Here is a 16845-nt window from a genome sequence, read left to right on the forward strand (position 1 = left end):
TTCCCTAGTCCGTACCAAGTCCTTTTAACACCTAAATCTACTCAAACCTTAACACTAGTGGTGTTGGAAAAGCTTTGTTTTTATGGTTTTCCCATTCTGCCAATGTAGTGGTCAGATCAGAAAATGCTTGCTATATGTGCCATTCAGGAGTCCATTGAATGTACATTTTGGCTTGTTTTTATTTAAGATGAGGGTTATGCATTTTCAATTTTCATTTTCACAGCAATGTCCTTCCAAGTGGCAAAACAAATGTGTGTGTGTCCTGTCTAACACTCAGAGATCAGCATAATCTGCATAAACCTAGGAGCCTGAGCCAATCACCTAATCCCTGGTTGATTACAACCTCAAGTAGCCCACTCTTCACACGAACCGAGAATCAAAAGCCACAGACAGCGCATTCAGTACTGGTGTGTGTATTTGTATATCTCTGTGTTTTCAATCTTACAACCACTTTCTTTTGAAGGGAGTGGAGTTGAGGGCAGCGCCATTGGATTTGGGGTGAAGATGAGGTGAGGGTTGGGTTAGGGTTAGGATCATACAGCTGCATGAATAAATACAGCTCCACCTCAATTAAAAAAAACTGTAGTGTATATCTAACCTATAAAGAAAATCCAGTTTGTTTCATTAGACCTAAAAGTTAATTTGATAACAAAGGTCATTTTAAAACACAAGTACATGTGCCCTCATTTTTCAAGAATGTACTGTTCCAGTTTTAATCCATTGCATCTCTTGGGAAAATGAAGGCAATAACATTTCAGAAAGAATTATCTATGCCTGAATGCATTTGTGGTAGTTGGTGTTAGAGTAAACTAGCTAGCTAAACAGTTTTTAGCCATGAATGTATTAGGATAACTGGATACGACAAGATGTTGCAGATTTATTCCATCAAAAGTTGGAATCCAGCACACAGGTCTGGGTTCACGACACCAGTGGGTACTACTGCTAGCAAGCTAATCAGCTAGCATGTAGATCCAGCCATCCATCCATTATGTATACCGCTTATTCCTGAACAGGCTCACTGGAGCCAATCCCAGCTGACACTGGGCGAGAGGTGGGGTCCACCCTGAACACGTCACCAGTCTATCACAGGGCTGATACGTAGAGACAGGCAACCATACACACTCACTCCTACAGGCAATTTAGAGTCACCAGTCAACCTCAGCTGCATGTCTTTGGACTGTGGGAGGAAGTACGCAAAGAGAACTCACGCAGGCATAGGGAGAACACGCAGACTCCACACAGAAAGGCCCTGGGTCACTAGCATGTCACTGGCTGTGCAAACTAATTTTTCTGTATAGACTGCTCGGTTGTGGATTTGATGATATGCTACAATGCATAGAAAAGCACTATACAAGTATAAGACCATGTTGCCCAGACACTGCTGCCGCCTCTTTTCTTTTTCTTCTGGGAATTTTGGTGGCCAACAAACACATGTAGGTGCCTCACCCCCACCTGTTAGAAAGGACAGGACCTGCCCAGATTGTAGCTCAAGCAGCTGAATTTGTTGTTGCTAAGAGACACGTGCCCTCTAAGGCTATTTGTGCAAGTCAAAGTTTATCAGTCGCTCCTGTTTTTTATCCTGTTATGAGACACATAAGATCTGGTCCCTCCGCCTCCCCACCAGCAGAGCTCAGCAATAATAGCAAAGGCAAGAGAGAGGAGGTGAAAGGGTTAATCTGGAATAATCCATCATTCATTTAAGGGGCTTGTCAGGTCTGTGATGAAGGTTAGGAAGGGAATGGCTGGATGCAGACAGCCACATTTACTGCCTGAACTAAGAGTGGTAAAAAAAAAAGATTAGGAAGACACACAACAAGTGGGCAGCCCACAGAAGACAGCAAAGACAAACAGCATGACAAAAAAAAGAAGAACAAATACACAAACTGATCCATCATCTAAATCTGGCGTCTGTTCTCTTTGATATCACCAGGGTTGTTAATGAGAAATATTTGAATGATACTCAGCAGACCTCAATAAATGCTTGGCCACATGCACGCGCACACACAAACCCCCAGTAAGCAGCAACTAGCTGTGGTGGGGAGGCCACATCCCAGAATGCAGCGAGACCCTCTTGGGGAGCAGCCAGCGTCATTTATAATTAAGTGGCGATGACTTGTGAAAATAAATAAGTTATATTCAGTTACACATGACCATGCACAGCATGGCCAGGCGAGATGACATTTAGTGGCTGTCTACAATAATGAACACTCTATTATGGATGTTGAGGGAGGTGGGAAGGGACGGAGGAGGCTGAAGAGTGAGGGGTCGAGGTGGGGGAGGGTGGCAAGGAGAGCTTTTGGTGGATGAAAGATATGTAAAACTGTCTCACAAGTGCAAACATACAAACATACAATTTTCTCTTTTCAATGTTATGACACCCTGCTTTCAACGTTCAACTTCTTTAAACCTGCAGCAATGAGTATTTTTCTACTGACACCAAGTCAAAGGACTACATGGAATGTCGTGACAAACCCATCGAAAACAACCACCAGTCACCAAATGGCAGATACACAAAGTTAGCTACTAGCTGTTGAACATATAGTGGAGCACTGAGCAGTTAAATAGCCAGCCCAAAACAGAACTAAAAGAAGGCTTAAATTAACTGGGAGACACAAACAAAACCTTAAATCAATACTAATGTTTTTCTTACTGACATGACTGTGCCTGTTATCTCATTTTGGAGTTTATCTTCCCTCCAATTGTAACTTTAACTTTTAATATACAATAGATACAATAGATCTGTATAAGGCAGCCAAAAGCTTAGAGGGGAAGACTGAGTAGCAGTTGAACTGGTCAAACAGAAGCTCCACCGCTGAAACTCCACTAAAAATATCTAAGGAAGAGGAAGACATTGCAGCCCTGCCCTCAGTGCTTGATTGACAGGAGGTTTTTCTAAAAACTGCAAAGCAGCAACACCATGAAACTGCATGCCAAACTACACAAACCCTGAAAACAAAACTACTTTAAGCATTAAAATTCCTTTTCAGACCAACTAAATGTTGGTTGTAACATAGATAATTTCCTCAAATTAGTAATCTACCCCATGGATGTACTAATGACAAACAGATACCAGATTACAAGATGGTGCCCAAGGGATTCCTGCTCAGCAGTGCACACTCCAAGTCATCATAAAAATTGCCCAGATGTTTCACACACTTCTGCACGTTTGGGTATACTCTCCATCACCTACTGTATATGATGTGCTGAGACATCAAATTTGAAGAGGAGGACAGTTTTCTTCTAACTTCAGACAGCTGAGCAGAAAGAAAACTTATTCTCTCAAACAATTGCACAGAGGGAAAATACTGCAGTTTTTCAGGCAAAATACAGTAAAAGCGTCATCTACAATGGCTGCTGGGTTTAGGAATAAACTAAGGAGACTGAGGAGGAATCGTTAAAGCCTGCAAAAGGTCAGACAGCACAACAGTTTTCAAGCTGTGCTGAGACAGGGCTGCCTCATTACACTGTGACCATTGCCTCATTACAGTCAGGGATTCCTCTGCATTCATTACGCTGCAGTGGACCATTAGAGCAAGATAAACACCACTACTGATGAGCAAGGCATCCGGTAAGAAAAGCTAAATGATGTCAGACACACCTGAAAACAGGCCTTTTGTCCAAGCTTATGAATTATTTCATAGTCCAAATTTTTTGACATTCTGTACTCAAACCAATAGGGAAACCCAAACAATGATAATGAGCCCACATGAAAATAAATTCATACCAACTTTCCTGAGCAGAATCAACTTTCTACTGTAAAAAACAGAGGCCCCAGTGAAGTGATTTCATTTCAACTTCTCAGTGTTTCTGATGTGATCCTGTCAGGGTTGTTTCTCTAAAAGCAGTTTGAGATTCAGACAAATTTCCCTCCAATTAAACACCCACTTCTAAAACCTCTAATTCAGAGACTGGCAAGCACAGTGGTGTCGTGACCCAAAAGCAGGTTTATTTCAAACAGCTAAAACTGCTGATGTTGCTAATTTGCATGCGTTCAACCAGAGAAAACGCAAGTGTTCAGCTAAATGAGAAGCTACAGTAGCTTTCCACATGAACATCGTACTGTAAGTTTGGTTGGAGGGTGTACCATGTCAAGTAGCTATTGTTCAGGTCCAAATTTTCTCTCTAAACTTCCTAAACTATTGGAGCTCCTCCAAGGAGTTTCTCACACTGAGTCTGCTGCGTTTGAAAACCATCAGAGGCTCCTTGTGCAACTTGTTTATTATTACAAATTAGTTTATCTGTATACCATTCAAAGAGAGATTTGCCAGTAGCACTAATTCAGAAGAATGACAGAATAAATGAATTAAAGGGCACAAAGACTGTATGCTAGTAACATCATCACTCATGTCCTGTTTTATGAAGCCTGGGAGGGCCAATCAAATGTCCTCATTCTGCTCTGAAAATCTGCTTGGGGATCAGAGGCCAGAGGCAGCCAGTGACAAATCACCTCCTGTATCTGGAGTTTGTATCTGTCTCCTAAAGACACAGAGATTTGTCTCCATCTTCTCCTTTATGCCGGGGTGACATGCTGTCATTTCGGACTAGCAGGTGACCCTTTGTCTTTGATGATCTATTGATTTTCTTCCCGCCTCCTCCAGCTTGATTTCTCATTCTCCCACTCATCGCTGTTGTTCTCCCTTCATCATCGCCTGGAGAGAAGATGGAAGGATGAACAGCTGAAGTCAGTAAAGTAAAAAAGAGATGCAAAGAAAAAGAGGTGGATGGGAAGAGGAGGTCCCACTTTGACCGGCTTCTGAGTTCTTGATTCTTCATCGTTGAAAAGAAACTTTTTGACAAATCTTTGTTTTTCTCTTTTCAACTCTTCTTGTCCTCCATGACATCTCTACCGAGGATATCCAAGCAAATGCCAAATGAAAATCGAACCGACTTCACAAGAAACCTTACTGAGGGACGGGTGCAAGAGATTCATACACACTAACATCCAGGGAGAGTTCAAACTTGATATTGTTCAGTACAACTGGTTTATGTCTCAATGCCCACAAAACCGATGTCAATTCCATCACCATGTCCAGAATCACAACCATCTTTATTGACCAGGTGTGTTGAACACTCCAGTACAGTGGCTCTCGATGTTCATGTACAATGTTCTTTTGTAAGGCATTGAGTAGACAAGATAAGATGCAAGAACAAGAAAAGAACAAGAATGTGCAAACAAGAAAAAGGAATGTGTATTAGGAAAATAAAAATTAAGTAGTTAAAATATAAAATATCTGTGCATATACACAAAGCTTCGGTGGAGGTTTCCAGATGGATACAGTATATGCAATGGTATATTTACAGGTACTGCACTGAGAGTTGTCGTCCTGTTATACAGCCATGGGTTAGGTGTTGGTCAGAGTGACGTCTGGGGGAAGAAACTGTCTTTGTGTCTGGTTGTCTTGGTGTACAGTGACCTGTAGCGCCATCCAGAGGAGAGGCGTTCAAACAGTTTGTGGCCAGGGTGTGCGGGGTCTGCAGAGATCTCTGCCCTCCGTGACCCTCAAATGCACATTGTGTTTAGTGCTAAAGTGAAAATCTTAGAACGCCATCAGACTAAACATTTTAAACTTTCAGTATCTTGTTTATCTATTGGTACAGGACCTTTGACACCGAGGGGGAAGTCACAGATTACACAGGCCATAGCTGTTGTAAAAGTCTGTTGTGCTCATTTTAAATGACTGGTTTTGGATATTGCCATCAATAAAACAAAAGCCCATCTTCAGCTTTTAACAATATCTGTCCTGAATAATGAGACTGTAAAGATCTCCACACTCAAACTGGAAAGTCAACAACCTCTGTCCATATCACCTCAGACTGCACTTAAAATCACAACTCTGGCCTTAAACAATAAAACTCAGATGGGAATCTGCTGGCAAAATTCAAATCAAACCGACAGTTGTCGGCAATACAGCTACAACTCCAAAAGATGCTGATTAGCATGAGTACAGCTCTTTGTGTTTAAATAATAGTGAAATCATGTATCAGCTCTTACCTGCAGGCCCGTGGAGTTTGGCTTTCTTTACTGCAAGAGAAAATGAAAATACTGATTAGTCACAATGTAAAAAAAAAACAAGGACATACAATCACACTCATTAATCTTTGTTATAATTTTAGCATTTTGTTGTTGTTGTTGCAGCAGCATTCATCTCCTTTATAAGCCTTCAATATCATTTGTGTCATTTTTGGTTTTGTGTAAAATGGTTTTATGAATCTTCCAAGAGCTTCCTCTATCATGAACATGTGTTTCTTCTCCTCTGTGTTTTCTTTCAGCAATGTTTACCTTTTCCATTTATACACTGGACTAAACTGAGGTGGCAATGGGGGACAACACAGAATATTTAAAATAATTATAAGATGCCATTTAGCTTTGTATATACTTGTGGTAAAATGAGATAAAAGGAGGCTGACAATTCACAGCCAGAATTTGAAATCAACTCAGAAACTGGCTTATGATGTTTATGCCATAAAACCAAAAAGTTAACAGATGGAGTACAATATGTACAATACAGTATGTCATTTATGTCAACACTGGAGACATTTTACTGTCTGATGATTGTGCACATTGTTAAGGAAAGCATGCACAAAACATTTTTTTATTAAAATAACATTTTACAAAATACAACCTTGACTGACTTCACAGTACTTTTACCATTAAACAATAATTCTTAATGAAAGAAATGTCATTTGGGACTGTCATAATACCATATTTGACTGCAGAAAATAAAACATTATAAAAGGTTTTAACTATGAGATTGAGTCTCTTCTACTTACTGTGAGTTATTACTTTTGGATAATTTGTTCTTCTGAGTAAGTCCATTATTAAAATATAAAACCATATTGGCACTGGGTAGTGTAGGTAATGGAAATGTATTCAGTGTAAATCAATAAGCAACAAAGAAACAAGCTGTGAAAAACAGTAGACACAGTATTAACCCACACAAACACTGGACCCATTCATGGATGTGACACATTAGTGATGGGACATAGTTAATGGTTTATACTGTGGGTGGGCAAATGCATTGCTTACTGTGTGACACATTTCTTCTGACAGAAAGTGAACTGGAATTGTTTCAGTTTGTGTTTTTCCATCCACAGGACTCCTTCATCACTGTTTACACTGGATCAAACCACGTCACTTTTTACGACAGCAAAGTGTCACTTTTTATTGTGACACTGAACCAAATGGTTTTGGTCACGTGAAATGGTCACTCACCTACTGAACCCACAGAGATTTACAACTCTGCAGCTCTATTGCAACATTGTTTTAGCAGATTTGGCTCCTAATGTGCCACTCTCATCAGCTGCTTTGATTAAAAGCTTGAGCAAAAATTTCTGGGCAACAAAACTTAGACAAGCTGACTGTACGCTAGCGTCAAATGGTAAACAACAACAAAGTTAGCGGTTGAGCTATTTGGCCATGAAAATAGAGGTAAAAAGCAGTTTGTGGAGACTAAGGACCTAAAGAAGAGTTCATTTTAAAGTATGTAGAGACAGCCATTGCCTATTAAGTATTTTAACATTTACATCTGTGCTAACATGTCAGCCATAACAACTTCAGCTGACAGATCTTCAGCACTGTGTTACACTGAGTTTTATTATTTCTGCCCCAGAGTCCAAAAATTGTTTCAAAGTCACAGCAGACATGCTGGTCAAACACAGGTATAGCTAATCACACTACTGATTGCAGCACAGCGGCAATCGCCTCACTGCAAGAAGGTTCCAGTTTCAAGCCCCGGCCGACTTGGGGCCTTTCTGTGTGGAGTCTGCATGTTCTCCCTGTGCCTGCGTGGGTTCTCTCCGGGCGCTCCGGCTTCCTCCCACAGTCCAAAGACATGCAGCTTAGATTTACTGATGTTGTAATGTGAATTTTTCACTTTTTTGATATAGACCAAACAAATAACTAATTAATTAAGAAAATAATCAACAAATATAATAAAAATAATCATTAATTTCAACCCTAACGGAGATTCAAGAATGTTCTGCTGCTAGCAAATCTGTCATGACTCAGATTAGCAAGAAAGCAGAACATGTAGAGAAAATGATGCACAACTATTCGCCAGAGAAGCAAAGAAAAGCAGGTACAGTAGGTTTAATGCTCAGCAAGCAGATCAGTCATATCTAAAATCTGACCAAGTCTAATATATTTTGTGTCACATTAACATATATTGCAAGACGTAAATACATGCAAACAGTGTTTTGTACTGCTTTAACTAGTAAATGTTCTGTCTTCCTTCCTTCATTTTTGCAACAGAAACGCCTGGAGAGTCTGTGAAAAGTGAGATACCACAGTATTTGTGTTTCAGAAAATGCCAGTCAACAAGACAAACCTACAATAACGTTGTGAAGATGAAGGAATCTCTAAACGACCGTAGTGAAAGCTCACTCACAATGCAGCACAGGATGTCCTGAAATGCCAGAAAGTCACTGATATCGATCTACAATGCAATTAACCCCCCTGAAGATACGCTACCATGCAGCGGTATAACAGCACACTGCCCTTTTAGGGTAATTTAGTTATTTAAATCAAGTTTACATGCATATTCTCAAAAAGGGAGCTCAATATGTTTATTGAGTTACAGCCCAAAAGTGTGAGATGTGATTAGCGAGACAAACACAGAGAGAGATTGTTAACAGGTCATTTGTCTTTGGCTGTCAGCACAGCTTGCCTTGCGTGTCAGTCGTGCCAGCTCGGCGGAGGCTCTCAGGAAGCCCACTGGCCTCGCTGGTCAAGCGCCAGCCAGGCTCTGACAATACCTGTGTGAATTGTGTGACGCTATGAAAGAAGCTCACAGAGATGATGAAGAGAAGAACAGAGAAGGCTTGCTCTTAGAAGCTGAAACTGTCAGATTTTATACTGTAGGTATGATTCCATATCCACGATGTCCACTAGTGTCCTCTTCAAATGCTGTTTTTCCAACATGATGGCTGCAACCTGTGCTGTCTAAAACCATCTGCACCCCGCTCATTACAGCCTTTTCTAAAGTACCTGTGGCCACTTGAGCTGTTGGCTGTGGATTTGATGATGCAGCTAAAAACAAAAAAAGGCACCTTCTTCCTGTAAGGTGACAGGGCTAACCACTGAACCACCATGCCGCTCCTCACTGTGCAAATAAATAAATAAAAATACTACCCCCCTCAAGGTTGAAAGTAAACCTTGCTGCCTGAGGAAAAGTAAACTGCTGTTTATTTTTTTTATTTTATTTTCTGAAAATAAGGGGGGGAAACAATGGGCCTGGCCATCAACAGTCACATCAGTCACAGCTTTTAAGCCAAATGTTGAAGTTGAATCACTGCAGAACCAAAATTCTGCTCTCAATTCTGAGTGTTTGAGTTCAGTCATCCAACACCAAACTGCAGCAGAAAGCCTACGGTAAACTACTTCGGAGTGATCATCACCTGTCAGAATCACAGCTACTGAAAGAGAATATGTTTCAGTGCAGACACTTTGTCACTGTCACAGTGAATGGCTGTGATATTGTCTTTCACAACTGACAGATGCCACCTGTCAAGTCTTTCATCCCACATGGATATAATACATCACACAACATTCTGTATTTTGAGCATCAAGCTGATCATACTGGTCACACAATGTTACACAGCATATCTAAACTAGAAGCAGAATGAGACTCTTGATCACTGGCACAATATTTTAGAGAACTATCCTGTAAACTTCATTGAAATTACAACAGACTTTCTAGGGTGTCCAAAGTAAAGAAGGGATCTCTCAGAGCAACAGCGTCATTTTATTCACCTTGGAATATGTCACAAGAAAAACATAAAACTTAACAGAGGACTGTCATGTCACAGTACAACAAATACAATATGCATGTATGTACGTTACAATGGACCAAACAGTAGCAGCACATTACAATCATTCTCTGTTAGTCAGAGGAAATAATACAAAAATCAGTACATTTCAGAGAATGAAGAGGTCAGCATCCCTCTGGGCCACGGGGAGGGCAGGGCTGATCAGAGGCAGTAAAGCAGACCAGATAGCAGACATGTGTGACAGGAGTGACTGAGAGGATGTGTGCAACCCAGCGTTTGGCTGGTGGGATAATCCCTCCAGGCCTTAAGCAGGGCAGAAATCTACTGGACTCCGATGCAGTGTAATGTGGATGAAAAAAAGGGAGAGATGGTTGTATGGGCTTTTGTCCGCCAACTACAAAAAGGTATATATACTTCACATCCAATGCTTTTTCACGTGCTTAATAAAGTGAAAAAATGCTGAGGAAAGCCTGGTGGCTATATGGGGAAAGCAACAGACTGATGCTCACAAGATAGAGTCGTACCATATGAAAATTATGTCATACTTCTTCAATCACTAATTTCTGTCAAGTGCACTATCTAAAAAAAATCCACTGAACAAGAGCCTGACATGCTCAGCAGGCAGACAGGCATGGACCAGAGTAGTGTCACTGCAAGAGGCCAGACAGTGGATCTATTTTTAGCTCTAGTCTTTCGACTCGCGGTAGGTTTGAGTGTGTGGAGACTGGCGACCTGGTGGCCATGTCATTAACACCTTCTGACTTCCATTAAATGACAGCCCCTGCTGATCCAGCTTAATAAATTCAGCTACTTATGGACCTAGACCATGTGTTTGTGTGTTGGTCCTAAAACACTGAGTCAGGTGTGTTTGAGCATCTTACACCACAGTTCATTCTGGCACCATGCTCAAAGTCAATCTATGCAATCTATGCAAATTCCCATGTGTGTGATCCACTAATGCGACCAGCATGCTAAAGGCTACAGAATGTGTGCTGTGAGGCCAAAAACATGTTCGATTACTGACTTGAATCAGAGAGGTCAAACAGTCAAGCATGGCCCATGTTCGCCAGGTTTAGCACAGATATATCAGTATCAATTAACAAAAAAATGCTGTAGAGGCACTGTCTTGTTTTCCAGCTGTGAATGTCTTGGCTGCAATCAAAAAATTATTTTAAACAATATTGTGTGTGTGTGTGTGTGTGTGTGTGTGTGTGTGTGTGTGTGTGTGTGTGTGTGTGTGTGTGTGCAGAGACTGAACACAAGCTGGAAAAAAAGGGTAGACAGTAAAATTCAGTATTGTTCAGGCACTATTGAACAATGTTAGGCTTAGACTCAGTCGCACAGCTTCAATTTCATCTTGAAAATACTTTATTCTGAGAATAACCACGTAAAACTAACCAAACAAATGCAACCAAGTCTTTACAAAGCACTGGTGCAGAACAAAATGGTGCTTTAGAACAAAAATACATGCATATTGTTGTCACATACTGTAAATGTTTATCATTTCATCATCATTGGTTAAAAGAGTTGAAACTTCTTAGTCTTTTCTCTTAATTGCTAAATTCTATGAACTGTATTTACACTGTTGAAGGTTTGTCTTCAGTTATACCAACTGTACATAGTGCATGTATTATACTGTATATGTGTGTAATGTGTGTATGTAAGTTACCCAGGTTTCTGAGCATTCTAGTTTACAATTATTTTAGCACGTAATTGTTACTTTGCACTCGCCCAGTAAACCAAAAGCCCTTGCTATTCCATCTCAGTGTCTCTGTATTCTAAAATACAGTGCCATGTATACCTCACACTCCTGCATGATCAGGCATTAACAGAGAGGCTTCCCCCTGCTGTTTCCCTGCTTCACCACAGTAATGAGCCAATTAGAGACAAGAAGTCCAGCAGTGATCTAGAAGGGGGTCCGCATAGACAGGGAGTTATTACAGGAGGTGACACAAGCCAGTGCACGCACTCAGATATGGTGTTTCTTTAAGTCCCTTTCTAGACCTTCACCACTAAGGCAACATGCCAAGTATGGGTCCACATTTCCATCATTTTCACATCTTTGTCTCTGACCCTTTATCTGAAGCGTCCAGTCACAATCTCCGATAAAAAGGCGTATCAGTGTGGACTCTGCATGTTCTCCCTGTGCCTGCGTGGGTTCTCTCCGGGTGCTTAGGTTTATTGGTGACTCTAAATTGCCCCTAGGAGTGAGTGTGAGTGTTTGTCTACATGTCAGCCCTGTGATAGACTGGCAACCTGTCCAGGGTGGACCCCGCCTCTCACCCAAACTAAGATGTTTACCACTGTCAGCATCTAGTTTAGTGTGTCAGCATTTACTGATCAGAATTAAACCACAGTAGAGCTGAGGCTGATGGGAATATTTTCCAGCTATTTAATCCAAATCCAACATACTACAACCAACAAATTACGATGGTGATGAGAACATGACAAGAAAAGTCAGGGCATTAATAAAGGTGTGACATCTCATCCTGAGAAGGACATGATTGTATTCACAAATGCAGTCTTGTAAATTTCATGGCAACCCAACAGTTGTCGCATCATCATGGCACTAGAGGAAAACTCTAGGCATCTACAAGATCAACAGGATTCATCCTCTGTGGATTATGAATGTCTGTGCAAGGTTTCAGAGCAATCCATCAAACAGCTGCTGACACATTTCACTGTGGACCAAAATGGTGGAACAACCAACAACATCACCCCTGGAACTACGTCATGGATAAAATCCCAGGAAACGTTTAGCAGCTGTTTGAGCTTATCTGTATTTGTCATCATTTCAAAGTTGCCCCAGAATGGATTTCTTTGAGCGCTACTACAGAAAAAACTCTGAGATGAGACAAGTGGTCAGCAGCAAAGATTAAGTGTAAAGAGAGGCTGTCAGGAGCAGCGATACCAGGGAGTCGCATTATCATGAAAGGGAGGCAATGAGAAGATGGAAGTGTAGTCTGTCCCACGTGAGTCACAGCCCAACACTCTCAAGCATAAATGCACACAGAGCAAAGCAAACACAGCAGATGGCCAGGGGATTACTCCGCCTCTAACCCCACCTCTCTCTCTTCCCAAAGGGCTGCTGAAGCTTTACTTGTGTCCCTGTCATTCCAGCAGTGTGTTTGTAAGTCTGTCCTCTGCTACTGTCCTTACCTATGGCATCTGGTGGCCTACAAACTGTTTCCACCAAAGCCGGCCTTTATCTTACATTACAAAATAAAAATCACTCAAGCTCCAGTTTTTGTGCTGACCTCCACAAGCAGAGATACTGAAGTCATCAACATGGTCAACAGTTAACCTGCATGTGTTTACCTCCCATTACTGCAGTAGATTTCATTACAATGCAGTTTCTTCACAGTGGCCTGAGTCAAGGCTCGGCAAGTGATGTAATATCATTACTGTATGCATTTATTCTACTGCTAATTGCCATCCAGAAATAGCTGAGTGTGGGTACTGACTGAGCTGTCAGAGACGTATCCTCTCATCCTCAGATTTTCATTCTGCAGCGGGCTGCCAGCCGCTGGGCTGGCTCTCTGGGCCCTCGACACAGTGAGGAACAAGGAATGAGCAAAACTGCATCACAGCTCTCAAGAGACAGTGATGCCACTCTTCTGGTTTGTCTTCATTTCACTCAATAACATGGAAAGTTTGGGGTCCCTCAATCAGAGAGAAAGCATCTGCTGGGAAGAGACTGAAAGTGGCTTCGGTCAAAATATGGCTTCTCAGGAGGACAAGGGGATGAAGAATTATCTCTCAAGAAGTTCAATAAATGTCATATCAGGTTAATTAGGAGCAAAGGAGGAAGTCAGGTGATGCTATAGAGCAAAAACATCCCTGGAGGGAGGAGGAGCTTTAAAACAGAACACTGCTCGTTTCCAGTTTCAAACCCTCAGTCAACATTGCAATTTTTAAAGCATGACTGTTCCCTTAACCCCGTTTATTACTGTAACCATGATGACAAAGGTCTCAAAATACTTATTTTATCCCAAAGCATGTCACCAAAGCTGATTTTTACTAAAGCACAGTCATGTCATAAAACTGTACTTTGTACACCAACAGTTTTTAAAGGCACTTAAAGTGATGCCGCCCTGTCAACAGGAGCATCAGATCACAGAATGTTTTTATGTAGATTGTGTACTAAATCACATTAACTTGAATGTACATATAAACTATTTTAGCCACAGGTTTTGAACACAACACTGACATACTGTATCTACACTTTTTAAGTTAATATGGTGACCAGTGTTTGCTAATTTACACCTCTAGCACTGACAGAGCAACATTATCATTCATTTGGAGTCGTGTGTGTGGCTAATTTCCACATGTAAGTTCAATATTCTTTCTATTTTTGCTCTGTTTCTGGTCTCTACCAACCCCTGAGGGAAATATCTGATTAGCTGCTAAATGCTTCACTGTGTTCACCAGCTAGTCTCTTATTGTGTCTCTGTGCTGTTGGGTAAGTAAACAATTAGCTAAAATTCACTATAAAGCTCCATAAAGACAAAGGGGAGCTGTAGATTCTCTGCGGGTTCATAGCTATACCTAACTTTTTTCGTGTTTTCACTGCGTTCTCATGTTGTTATTGTGTTATTTTGTTATAAAAATAACAATCATAACTACTTTAAGTAACTTGACCCCACACATATTGTGAAACTGAAAAAAACATCTGTGTTTGTGTAGAAGATTCTGTGGATGTTTCTTTTGAGAGTAATCGTGTGGAGCTAGAAGCAGTTCCCACGGTTTTGTTATCAAGATAAATATGACAAAATATCTGAATAGGTTACAACATCCAGCTCGAACTCGATGCTGTGAAACACTCAGGTGTGCGGAGAAGATTCACAGAGATGAACACGAGCCACACTTTCTATCCAACTCTGTGCAAGCTATGAAACAACATGATGATCTTTTTTTATAATTCCACGCGGCTGAGCCCACTACGAGCCAGCTGCGCCTCCTCCCTTCCATCCCTCCGACCTCACCTCCATCTCATCACCCTGTAATAGAGAAGTTTGGTGGTGCTGGCCTTCCAGCCTCAGGCGGTACTCGCACCCAAGATGAGAAATGGTCCGAACCGATCAGTGAGAAACAAAATGCCAGGGGCTGAGAGTCAGAGATAGGCAGACAATAGGCTGATGGTGTGAAAATCAATCAGCATGTCTGTGAAAGAAGAGCAATTTGTAATCTGGAAAGGAGCCAATGTGTTAACTAAACTGGCAGCAGAGGAAGATGCATCTGTTTTTTACCTTTAATTAACTAAACTATATCTTCCTGAATACACATGCTCTTTTTTAACAACTTGTTTCCTATTCTTTCACTTCTGCTGTCCAATAAAAATAAAGGGCCCAACGCACCAAAACTCGCTGTTGCTGCAGTATAATGTAAACCAGTACAAATCCTTAAAAGCCAGTTTGACAATTATAAATCATAATGTCAGAAGCAGAAGATTGTGATTCTGTTACCTGTTTAATCATGTATTTACAAATTTAAAATCTATATTTGTGATCAATATTTATATAGCTCAATAGTATTTCTCATTTTGATGAGAAGATATGCACTGAGTGGGACATTTTACATTTGAAAATTAAGCTTATAGGTGGTTTTTGGTGAATTACACTATTTCTGTAATTATTTTCTCTGGTAAAACCTCTTGTTACTTTTCAAGCAAACATATACACAAATATTATATATCCATTAGAAGCTAATATCTGGTGATATATTGGTGAAGCTGATGTAACAGTCGGGCTCTAGTTCCAGGTTGTATGTAATCCTTTTTCACTCCTGTTTGGGTTCATTTAAGTGATGAAGTCGAACTTTTCTAAAAGTCAGTCAAATTAATTCCTCAAAAAAGATTAGTAAAGAAAGGTGTTGATCTAACCCTTTCAAATTCTCCAAATAGTGTCGCTGCCCAACATATAAGACACTCTGTTGTAGTCCTTGGTATAAACCAGCCTAGAACATGATCTCAGCTGTAGATTTGTCACTTCTGACCTAGTTAGGCCTGAATATAAACTGTTTTAGTATGTTATAACACCTCACTACCTCACCAAGCATAATAACATATCCAACTCCACCATGTGAATTACTAAGTGCAATGTTGGAAGTTCACTGGGAAAATAGTATTACCCTATTTTTGTGTATTGCGGTTTTAATGCTTTATTGCCTTTATGTAACTTTTTATTTTAAGACTAAGTGTTCTTTCTGGGTTTTGACTCCTTACCTGACTCCAAAGGAGAGCTGCACAAGAATTAATTTAGCCGGTTCCCATCAACCACCACATCAGAACAGAGTAGCCTGTAAAATCCACTGAGTTTTCATCCTGACTCCATCCAGCCATTTATACAGCTTGACCATTTAACAGGCTCCCAGGTTTCATCACCTGCACGGAGCCAGGTGAGACTCCATCAACATAAAGTAACATTTCATAATACCCCTTTAGATTTTGCGTTTATTCTGCTTCACGTTTTACCTTCACTTTCTTTACTCGGTTATTAATAGTGTTATATCGCCATAGGAAGTTGCGGTTTTGCTATATTAACACAAAACTCTAAAATCTACTTCGGTATTAACTTTGCGTTTCTGATTCCAGCGGATCCGCTCATACTCTGTTTTACACCAGGACTCAGTCCAAATATTTAAAAACGGATAACCTACAGCCATGAGACGAGCCTTACCTCTGACACACAGCAGGGACATCGCAGCGGGATTCGAGCGACAGTTCCTCCAAAGCCGACGAGCCTTCGGTGAGTTTGAAGCCCAGGTGCCTGTTGCGCCGCAGTCATTCAGACGACACCTACACGTTTACCTCCCGCCTCATCACACTGTGTCGTACAAAAACTAGACAGATGTGAGCCAGGGAGGTAAACCAACGGGTCCGGAGGGTTTAACAGACCGTCGCTGGCACAGACCGATAAACTACCAGCTGAAATCCGGTGGAGCGGGCAGGCTCATGCTGCATTCAAGGACGGAGGTGAAGGTAGGAATTTGGACCCGTGGCCACTAGCCTACAATGTGACCTATGCATGTACAATATGCTAAATAATTAAAACATTTTAAGTTTAAGGATGCAGTGAG

At 41.0% G+C, this 16845-nt stretch overlaps 1 protein-coding gene across 1 annotated transcript in view; it reads right to left on the reverse strand.

The window, feature by feature from the left end:
• The window catches only part of unc13ba (unc-13 homolog Ba (C. elegans)), a 142582-nt gene extending 126084 nt beyond the window's left edge, over positions 1-16498 (reverse strand). The window contains exons 1-2 of the mRNA XM_020595042.1: positions 16446-16498; positions 5993-6022 (exon numbers count right to left, since the gene is read on the reverse strand). Of these exons, the coding sequence (XP_020450698.1) occupies positions 5993-6022; positions 16446-16467 (52 nt within the window). The 5' untranslated portion in view covers positions 16468-16498. The remainder of the gene's footprint in view (positions 1-5992; positions 6023-16445) is intronic.
• Positions 16499-16845: the final 347 nt, after the last annotated feature.

Source organism: Monopterus albus, unplaced genomic scaffold, assembly GCF_001952655.1.
Source record: "Monopterus albus unplaced genomic scaffold, M_albus_1.0 scaffold26.1, whole genome shotgun sequence".
Lineage (NCBI taxonomy): Eukaryota > Metazoa > Chordata > Actinopteri > Synbranchiformes > Synbranchidae > Monopterus > Monopterus albus.